Source organism: Antrostomus carolinensis, unplaced genomic scaffold (assembly GCF_000700745.2).
Source record: "Antrostomus carolinensis isolate BGI_N321 unplaced genomic scaffold, ASM70074v2 scaffold6388, whole genome shotgun sequence".
NCBI lineage: Eukaryota > Metazoa > Chordata > Aves > Caprimulgiformes > Caprimulgidae > Antrostomus > Antrostomus carolinensis.
In genome coordinates, this window is record NW_010332170.1 from 10,508 (window position 1) to 21,652 (window position 11,145).

Genomic DNA, 11,145 nt, shown 5'->3' on the forward strand with positions numbered 1-11,145 from the left:
GAGGGGCTCTTGGTTTGGCTCATGCCATTTCTTGAATGTGTCTTTGTCTTATAAAACTAATAACAGAGCATGAAATTCACCTGTAGGTTTTCTAAAAGGATGTTTGTTTGCCTCTACTGTTGAAAAATAACTGGTTTGCAGATGGATGAAGAATTGTTTTGTGTCCATTTGTACTAGTGTTTGAACAAATTATATGCTCACAAAAGAGAAACTGAGAAGACTTGGACTGTGGTCTAAAGTGAAGAACTCTCTCTTCAATAGTAATTGCAATGAAATTACTTGTCTGAAGTAATAGAGTCTGGAAGATTTTTCTAGTCCTCCCTCAAAGCCCTGTCCTTGGGCAGAAAACATTTGTCAATTTTGTGTAACTGCAGTTGACACCATCAGATTCTTAATGCTTGAGACTTAGTAATTAAGATTCAACAGAGAACAGGAAAGACACACACATGAGATTCCTGGCAATTGCATTCTGCAAAATGTTTTCTTAAACTGTAAAGGGATGAGAGAATTACAATAGACAAGGCTTAGTGTTACTGTCAGAGCTCTTGGCTGTATACCTTCCATTTATTCAAAGATTTTAATAGTAAGCCAGAAAAGAAAGCCACTTGAAAATTTTACAAATATAGTAATGCCTTCAGCATTTTTTCTAACCTTTTATGGAATATTCAGTGTCTTTGCCAACCTGCTTAGTGTGTCGAACTTCGAGGTACATGTATATCAGCTAACAGACCTCTCTCTTTTTCCAAACACATTCACACACAGGCAACCATAGCCAGGCTTTAGCTCTTGAGTGGATGTGTTTATTTCTTTCATGTTATTGACTCCCTAATTTGTAGAGAGTGTTGGTGTCCAGACACTGCCTTGTGCTTTACAGTTCCTGGTGATGAGCAAAAAGTACTTCACATCCCATTCTAATGCTCCCAGTTTTTTTGACATGCTGTGTAGGGAGCTGAGGTGCTCTGGATTAAACTGGTGCTTGGATACTTCAGGACCTTGTATTTCTGCAATGTGCGAGGAAGCACAGTCCAGATCTATACAAGCTAGGACTGACCAAGTGTGCATATTTATAGGATGCACTATGAGGATTTGTTCCATGCAGCATGAAAGCAATTTAACCCTGGTAGCATGGGGCTGTATTTGAGTTTGCCCTTCCTCTCTGTACTGGGCAGTGTAGCTGCTGCTGGAGGCATATGGCTAGTGAGGGCAGCTGAGGCTTTGGCTGTACATTATACAGTGGGGTTCTGGATTCAACTTTTAAGTCCAGCTTTGTTATTTGCATCCTGCTAACTTGATGGCTAATAATATAGAGGAAAATGTCTACTAGGTAACTTTATTTACCCTCCTTTCTAGGCTTATTTGCAGGGGAGTTAAAAAGAGAAGGCTAGGTGATTTACTGTCTCTTGAGCACAACATGTTTTTTACTACATCCCCTTTAATTCATCTTCACTGTAGGTTGTACAAAACAGATGGGACAAATGCTCATCTCCAAGTCTAGTCTTGACAATGTCCATAAGGAATTGCCTTGCTGTATGTTAGTGCAGGGTAGGAAAAAAAAGAAGAGTACTCGTGAAAAGAACAGCAATGGGCAGAACTGAGCAGCAGTGGAATCACCAGAGACCAGTGTGGACTCTGGAAATTCATCCCTTATGGACAACAGTGTCTTTAGATGGATGCCATTGGCAATGTGTCCTTTTCTTTCTGGTCTGGAGAGCTCCAGTGAGAGCAGCTGGGGAACAACAGTGTTCTGTCAGTGTGAATCCCTAACTTGTCCTTTTCAGGGACAACATTTTTAGTCCACACGGAACATTTTATGAGGCTGATTTGTGGCTACATCAACAAGTTCCTTCTCTCTTCTGCACTCAGTAACCCTCTAAACTGCGGTGGGTCATTGCTTATTTTCAGAGGGTACTTGTTGTCTATATACAGTTACAGGAAAAGGAAAGAGGTGTTATGCAGGAGGCCTGACTTACTGTGGCAGGGAGAGAAACCTGAGACAGTTGCACTGACATAGTGCAGCCAGTGAGCACCACAGGTTGTGTGACTTCCCAGACCAAAATTTCTGGATCCCAGACATTCAATCATGTTGATGCCTCTTCTGCTACTGGCCTGCGCAGCCCAGAAATGACACTGAGACATCTGTCCAGATACATCTTAACTGGAGATCTGACTGAGGTATCAGGGATATGAGGCACTTTTGTGGCTAGGCGATGGATCGGGTACCAGTAGCTTGTACTTACACTGCACTATTTACTTTTCAACAGTGATTGCACTTTTTTTACTTGTTCATTTTCTAGGCAACCCTTTTCGGTAATGGCTGTTTAGTCAATTTTGTAGCTATTCTGCCTTTGATGACTTGAGTTTTTGTGTTGGGTTTGAGTAGCAGGGTTTTTGTTAGTTGGGAAGGGTCTACAGGAGTGGGTCCTGTGAGAAGCTGCTAGAAACTTCCCAGGCTCCAGGATGGACCTGCCGCTGGCCAAGGCTGAGCCCGTCAGCGATGGTGGTAGCACCTCTGTGATAGCATATTTAAGAGGGGGAAGAAGTTGTTGAGCAAAACAACCTGCATCAGAGAGAGGAGTGGGATGTGAGAGGATCAACTATGCAGACACCCAGGACAGGGAAGAAGGAAGGGGAAGAGGTGCTCCAGACACAAGAGCAGAAATTTCTGTGCAGTCTGTGGTGAAGAACATGGTGAGGCAGGCTGTCCCCCTGCAGCCCATGGAGGTTAACTGTGGAGCAGATATTAACCTGCAGCACATGGAAGACCCCATGCTGGAGCAGGAGGCTGCACCTGAAGAGGTCTGTGACTCCGTGGGAAGCCTGCACTGGAGCAGTCTGTTCCTGAAGGACTGCACCCCATGGGAGGGACCCACACTGGAACAGTCTGTCTGCTTTGGCACCATATCTCCATCAGTCTGACTAGCCAAGGAGCAGCTTTCCATCACAGTCACCGACCCATGCCTGTTATTCATCCCGCCATTGGCTTAGGTACTACTTAGTGGCTTGTGTTTGACCTGGAAGTGACTACAAGTGAACACAGAGAGCACACAGGGAGGAGCCAGTCACTCTCGTACCTCCCATTTGACTCTCCATCTTCCTTGCGTTAGTGTGGCCACAGATACTGTATTTCCCAGTCTACTGATTAAAGAGAGGAGCCACCTCCTTCTGCAGTTTTGTAAACTGAACACATGGAGAAAATAATGTATACCCCAAATAGATAAAAGCCCCATCGTATTTTAATTGAAAAGTGATGGAATTATTTTGATGGTTTCAGTGTCTTGCTTTTGCTGTTGCAAAATGTCCTTCCTTGTTTGCAATAAAAAAACAGAACCAGACAGTCTTATTTAGTATCTCCTATCAGAATGTGTCTATAGTTTGACATATTTACACCATAGTTTGTCTTCAGGCAAGGAACAGAAATCCAATATGACACTTCAATTCTAGCCCAGCTCACTTGTGCTTATGTTTGGGAGTTTTGTGTGGTTTTTTCTGATGCGTATGTCTGCTGTAGACAGACACGCTGCTTTACATCGAGGCGTGGAATCCCCAAGTGCCTCCTCCAGCACAGCTCGCACAGGGCAAGGGTTGTGGGCAATTAGCTGGTAAGGAGGTCTGTTGCCAAAGAAATGCCGTCAGAAGAGGGGGCAATGCAATTGCAGGGGGAAGTATTTGTTGCAAAGGGGTGTTAATTTTGGCTGAGAAGATTTTCATTCTATCTTGCATAATGTGGTTTCACAGCTGGGGCTTCCTTTTTTGCTGTTAGATGAGGCTGTGTGGGGGCAGAGGCATGTGAAAGGAAACAGCCTGCTTATTTCTGTGGCAGGATGAAAACCAAGAAATGGTTTGAATTTATATGCTAGGCTAGAAAGTGTCTTTAGAAGCAAAGAGAATAACTGTGATGGCTGAATCCATTTGCATGGCACTATTGCTACTTTTCCTTAATATTGTCACTCAATATCACTGATACACAACTGAATTCAACAAGCATGACTTCTGCTTTTGAAAATGGGATTTCTCTTGGCTTTTCCAGGTCTCTCTTCAGTCAAGATGGCAACCAGGGAGCCAGCTGGGCTCTTCAAAAGCCTTCATTGTATCCCATCATGAAATTTTTGTTGAAGAAATTAAGTAACAGCAATTGCAAGATGAAATCCTACTGTTGATTTATGAAATAGGAGAGATGATTGGCATATTTCAGTTAATGGTAAAGCATATCTAAGTGTTGTGCAAGGCTGGAAGTTGCTGTTAAATGACATGGAAAAGATGATGAGCAGGAAGTGTGAAAACAATTTACATCTGAAAAAATTTTTTGAGATTAAGTAAAACGTGTTAGTATGACAATTGCTACTCCCAAGTCTTTGGTACAGTCACAAGTTCTTACAAGCACTATTATAAGTTTTAAAAAATTTAACTCCTAAGGCCATTAAGATCATGACAAAATAATGGGTCCTGTGTTATTGTTTATTCAAGTACTAAGTTTCCTGATATGTCATTTTCTGTTTGTATCTCAATTACAAAAAAAAAAAGAAGATAGGATGTGCAGAGTAACTACTTTCTCAGCAAACTCAGTATTTTTCTTAAAGACTACAATTAATCCTCACTTTTCTGTAAATTCATTTTGTTCTCTGAGCATATTCCTGCACAGTGGAATAATTATTTTTTTTTCTAGTATGTGTCTGATTTCCAAATTTTGTCCCAGCCCTCATAATTCTCCCTTTTGATGATGTCTAACAATTTATGCTGCTTTCTACTGACATCCTGCAGAATATATTCCTATATTTAAAAGAGGCACATGGGACTCAAATCTCCTTGAAAAATTAGCATTTATCATACTTGTTTGTTGCTGTGCTGTTTCCTTTTCTATTTGAAAATGTGATACACTATTTTCCCAAGTAACATCTGCCACAATCTAAAGCTTTTGTCCTAATTTAGTGCCCTTTTGAACTAATTTATTTCAAACCTCCCTCCCTAAAACTGTACTGCAGTTCCACTCAGAGCAGAACACCTTGGCTAGTTTTAAACATGTCCAGGGTCTCCACCTCTAGCAGATAAATCTCGTATATTTTCAACACTAGAAATGAGATTTACCTTTCAGTGTTTCAGTTTCTAATTCAGTTTCTAATTTTCTAATTCAGTTTCTAATTTTCTAATTAGCACCTAATTGCTTTAATTTCCAGCCTGATTTCCCTTCGGTGCCTTCATTGAGGTATTTTTGTCATAAGGCTGTTCTTTCTAGCAAACTATGCTGAATTCCCAAATTCAAAAGTGAAAAAAAAATATACGTTCCCAAAACTACAGTACTTCAATTATGTTGGGTTTTTTTCTTTGTCCTCTGGGTTTGTCTAGTTCTCTAAAAAGATAAATGCATGTATATAAATGCCCACAAAGTCTGGAAGCCAAATAAAGGACTATCTTCATCTTTTTTTAGGGTTGAAACACCTCAAGAAAGAATGTTCACACATTTTTAGGTCTTTATAATCCTAAGAGTTTTAAAACTTTAATCACACAGGCATAGCTACCCTACAGTCATTCTGCTGTTCAGCTTATGAAGGAAAGAGAATATGCTTTACCAGCAGAAGCTACCATATATCAGATCTACATTAGAGAGTAATAACTGACCAATCTGCATCAAGAAAATATCACATCTAGACAAAATAATTATACTAATTGCACCACAGAATTTGAGTGTTGGCTTAACTGTAGGAAACCTTTGTACCACTCACTTGTACTCAGACTCTAGGAGCAAGGGATTCTGTAGGAAATTCCTAACAGTTTAGGGCTGTGCCAGGCATTTCTGTTCATATAGTGGGGTCCCTTTCTTAACAAAGTAAGTTGTAAGTTGTAGAACAAAACTGGCCTTTTAAAAACAAGCCAGAATCAACAGTTATTTTTAGGAACTATTTTTTTCCTTTTTTTATAGCTGGAGCAAAAAATAATGCCTATAGTTTAAGTCTCAGTTAAATAATTCTGTTATTTCTAACGATTAAATTAGGAAGCAAGCACATTCTTAGTCATGTTAAAAGATACAGCCATTTCACTGAAACTTTGTAGCGTCTACATCAACAGAGATTAGACATTTGATAGGGAATTTACCCTTTCCCCTGAATATAGGCTCCCTATATCCCTGTACATGTTCATTAGAGACTCAGTAGAGTCTGGTAACTTCCTCTCCAAAGATCTGGTATGTCCTTAATGTGCTCAAGCATAAGTTACCAGGCCTGGGAAAACCAAAAAAAAACCCTGTATGGATGGAACTTGCATCTCCGATGCTGGAAGTGATCCTTCTCTCCTCCTGTGGTCCTCATCATCATCTAGTAGTTGATGCAGCAGAAAAGGAAACAGTGGCTTTTTCTTCTTTTCAGAATGGCCCTTCCTTAAAATGGAACATGGACAAAGCTTAATCAGCAAACAGTTTTAACCAAGGAAGCTTTTCAGAGGGTTAATGTGTCTATTTGTCTATGTGTGTACGTGTACACACACACACACACACTCATTTTCTCTTTAGCCTGTACTCAGACACTTAGCTCTGTTTGTTGATACCTTCATGAAGGGATCATTCCAGTTAACTAGATCAAACTGTGCAGGGGGACAATTGCATGGAAATCATGTTTTTATGTCAGCAGTGTCACAACTAAAAATAGAAGAGACAACTCTTCCACCAGCTAGAGAAGTGAGGCTGGAGGAACATCACCCCATTCAGTAACTAAGCAGAGTAACCCAGTTAATCCTGGGTGGCTGGGAAACCTGATATTTCCTGACTTGTAAATTTTGAGGGTTTTTCAAATGTTTGTATCTAGGTTTTCAGTGGAATATGATAAGAGTCTGTGACTGGAGCATAAATTGCCTACTATCCTAACACAGACTGTAGGGCATAGCATTGTTGAAAGAACGGGACAGTCCTGTGTGATAAACGTGTATTCTAATTTTAAAGCTGCTGAACATTTGTGTGAAAATAATCCCAAACCAAACAAACCTTGCCTTTTCTTGGCTCAAGGGTAGAGAGGATGGTGGAAACAGGACTGCAAAGAATGGCTCTCTGACAAAGGAGATTCCCAGGATGCAGCACTGTGGCAGACCTCAGCCCTGCTGCTCACTGTTAGCACGCTGAGCATACTTTCCTAGGGCCACTTTTGCATTGTGACAACCCTGTGTTCACTTGGTTAGTCCTCTCAGCAGCAGCAATGTAACTGAGGAGATTTTGCTTGAAGCACACTGGGATATAGGTTTATGAAAATAGGACAAGCCCTGAGGAATACTTCTTGGAGGTGTCCCTCAGTCACAGGTTCTTCTTGGCAATAGTCACTAATGGAGTGACTAATATTGTCTGGGATGTGCCCTATGAGGCTGACACTGTGAGCCTGACCTATCCAAATTAATGTCAGCCTATTGCCCAACTGCATAAAGAATTAAAATCAGCCTTGTAATTCCTTCATGTAACTAAGCAACAGTTCAAGGTAAGTTCAATGTTTCTAGGTGAAAGTTTGCAGCTTGCAGTCTAAGGCTTCAGTAAATGTAGCTACTCATGCTAAGTAAGTTATGATAAACACACAGCATATTAAATCACACAGAGTGGTTAATTCTATTTAAAACATTTTTATTTAAGCTAAATGACTAGTATTCCTTAACAGCTACTATAAAGAAAATTAACTCTACCCCAGCCAAAACCAGTACAAACCATTATCCAAGAAAAACAGGACAGTCCTCTGTGTTGTCTTTCTCTGGAGGTCACTCTCATACTTCTCACCAGATTCTTCACAGATAACATTATTTTTTTTTACTTGACTGTTTTCTGTCTAGTTGAAGGTATTACTGTGACTCTGTTTTTCAGGCTTTGATGATCTCTTCTGCCCTTCATCCTGCGCACTTCCTCAGCAGAGCTAAGTCTAGATCTGACCTACACAGGACTAGTGGTGATTTTATGCACAGAGCTGTGGTATACGATCATTTCCCTTTTGGTGAATCACATTTTAGTCCCACAAGATCTAGTATCCACTGCGTTTTTTTAACAGAGACAGTCTTTTACAGAGTAAGGTCTACACACACACACACATTTGACTTTGCCCTGTCCATCACATGGCATGACACATGGCAATGAATGTGATTGCACTTCTGTACAAGATCCAAAATATAAATATGTGTTAACCTTCACTTGTGGCTGCAGGGAAGACCAGTGCATGGCAAGGCTTTGAAGTGCCTCCTTGTGCACAAGCAGGGCTGTCAATGTATGGATGTATATGCATGTGTCTATGAGAGATAGGATCTGTTTGTGATCACACTTATCACCAATGTTGGACTCGTATCACCTAACAGTGGCTGCCTGAAAGTCAGGCATCTGGTATGACCAAGTCACCCAGACTCCTAACGTGTGAAAATGCAGGCTCATCTAGATGGGGATCCATCCAGTCTCAGACACCCATCGTGGGAAAAAATGTACCAAGCTTGGCAAGGTGTCTAGAGGGAGCCTGTAAGAGTCCTTTTGACTAGATACTTAGACAGCTAAAGATAAATGAAATAAATCCCATCTGCTGTTCCTACAGGAGACTGGGCATGACATTCCTGCCTGAACCTCTTGGTTTTAGCTCTTCTTCTGAATTTAGGAAATATTTGCAGCTTTTTCACACATGTTTTGCGTTGTTGAGCTTCCACCACAAGATGCAGTTGCTACTTGGTCATATCCAATGACAGTGCAGTGGTAGTCATAATAGTCTCCTTCTATATTAAACCTGAACAGGGGGAGAAAGTCAGATTTAGTTGCATTCCTGACCCAGCTGGATGCAATGCAGTCAGTATCACTACCACGAAAGCCAGAATGACACCTGGTCTTGCTGCTAAGCTGTATTACTGACAGTGGGATTAGAAGCTGTCTTGCTGGAGTCTCCCTCCCATTCCTTAATTTTCTTCCCCAGACCTCAGCAAAAGTATATGGGCTACGTTTTCCCATCCAGCGACCTTTGCCTTCTTTGGTGGCCTCCATTTGGTGCTGACATCACACTCTCTCTTGTCCCTGCCTGGTAGATCCTTTCTCTCTCCACTGAACTCCATCTAGTCAGATTCCTCCTTCCCTGTCAGAACTACAGCTGTGTTCTCTCTTGCCATCCTGATGTGGCATGCCTGTGTTCCCACATGACTCACAAGCTCCCTTTGACTTGTGACAGGGATGTGCTGAAGCACCTGAATCTCAAGGAATCTGGTTGCTATAAATTGCAGTCCCTGATCTCATTTGTACTCCCTGTTGCTGGCTTCGGTTTTGTTTGTTTGGGGTGGTTTGTTTGGGGTTTTGGGGGGGGGGGAGTTTACTGTTTTCAGACATTGCATCACAGTGACTTGCTGGAATAAACTTACATGTTTGTGCTATGTTCCATATTGTTAATCCACTTCCACTTCTTCTCTCTCATGGAATATGTGAGACCAAGTAAGTAGTAATGACCCCTTGATCGTGACTTAAGATAATGCTAGAAAGGAAACAAACAATGATAATACATTAAAATTACATTTTCTTCACCAGAGGTACACAGAAAGCTTAGTGCTAAATAGCCAACACAGAAAGTACAGTGTGCATCCAGCCACACCATCCCTTTTCACAGCTTCAGATCTGAATTTTTCCATTTTTATTTAATCTCATATCTCTTCCTGGGGCTTCTTAGGAATGAACTAAATAGAATAATACACCTGTGATACCATTAAAGCTATACATTGTAGTTAGCCAGGTGCAACTTGTTTCCTGGAGACACTTTTCTATTCTGATTGTGATGGAAAAGCCTTTTCAGATTTTGTTAAAAGTAATGGCTCTCACAAATAAGTGTCTGTTCAACTTGCTTGGTCTTGGCTTATGCGCTGAATCACTTTAAAACGTAAGCCAGCTAGGCAGAGAGTTTGCTCCTTCCCATGGGAGCATGCTTGGACAGACTAGCTTCCAGATGCAAGGCTTCAACCACTGAGATGAATGTTACTGTGAAGGTGTTTGCTGTCATACAGAGGTGCTTGATGTATATGGCTAGCAGTAGATTATAGACCCCTAAAGACATCTAACATGAGAACACACAAGTGTAACCCATCAGCCCTTTGGCATACAGGTCAAGCAACCCTAGAAGCAGTCCCATGAATTTGGATCTCACCAGTTCTTCTTTGTTTTCAATGATCACTAGGTCTGAATTCATGTCAGTACATTCTCTACGGGAGGCATTCCAGTCATTTTTTTTCTGCATTTGGAAAAAGAAGTAGCATTTTCCCCCATTTTTTTCCCAGTGTTGGGGGCAGCCTACAGGAGGGAAGAACAGGTGTGGAAAAATCCATGTTGACACTAATGAAAGGATCCTATTACAAAAGACAGTTAAGAGAATAAGTTACAGCCAGAAAAGTACCTGTGTGGTCCTGCTTATAATTTTCACCAGACCACCAGGGATCCCTGCCAGTCTCTGTAGCTAATATACCAGCCCAAGAGTCACTAGGCATGAGTCAGAGAAATAGAATCACAGATAACATCATCCAGCCTTTTAAATCTTTGCTCAGGAGATAAAGAGAAATGGTCAGGGCAAAAAACATATTTCAGTTTTCAAAAGTCTTATTTGTCTACTGCCAAATACAGCAAGAGTGATGCTACTGAAAGAGAGAACATTTCTCTCCATTGCCAGGAAGGGTACCAGGAGGAACAGAGAATGGGACCTGGTGGGGTGACAGGGACAGTGCGATATAGTTTTCTTGGTTATCCAGCAGCTCCTAAGCAGCAAAAGGGAAATGCATTCAGCTAAAATGCTAACAATGGAGGGCTATTAGAAAAGCAGTATGTGCACATTTATCCATCATGCTCGCTACAATGTGCTGATACCAAAGGGATTGTTATTTTCATGCCCGTTCACCAAGCTGAAGGCTCCTCTGTGTTAACATGAGGAGGAAATCTTTTCTTCTTCCCTCTGAAACAGTAATGCTGACCAAGCACTACTTTTAAAGAAGATGAAAATGTGAAACATCTCAGGCCTTGAGAGCTCATCCTATGAAGGTACAGGATAAGGCTGTTTATTCCTGTGTCATGGTTTAGACCCAGCCAGAAGCTAAGCACCATGTGGCTGCTCACTCACTCCTCCCCCCAACCCCGATGGGATGGGGAGGAGAGTCAGAAGAAAAAGGTGAAACTCATGGGTTGAGATAAGGACA

The 11,145-nt window shown here is 41.4% G+C and overlaps 1 protein-coding gene across 1 annotated transcript; it reads right to left on the reverse strand.

The window, feature by feature from the left end:
* Positions 1–8,344: 8,344 nt before the first annotated feature.
* Positions 8,345–10,252, reverse strand: LOC114818822 (killer cell lectin-like receptor subfamily B member 1B allele B; the record flags this gene model as incomplete). The annotated part of the gene is given in 4 exon segments (XM_029086324.1): positions 8,345–8,467; positions 8,555–8,717; positions 9,337–9,446; positions 10,110–10,252. Coding segments are annotated over 4 exon segments (539 nt in total), but the record flags the coding sequence as incomplete, so codon positions are not given.
* Between the last annotated feature and the right edge of the window lie 893 nt (positions 10,253–11,145).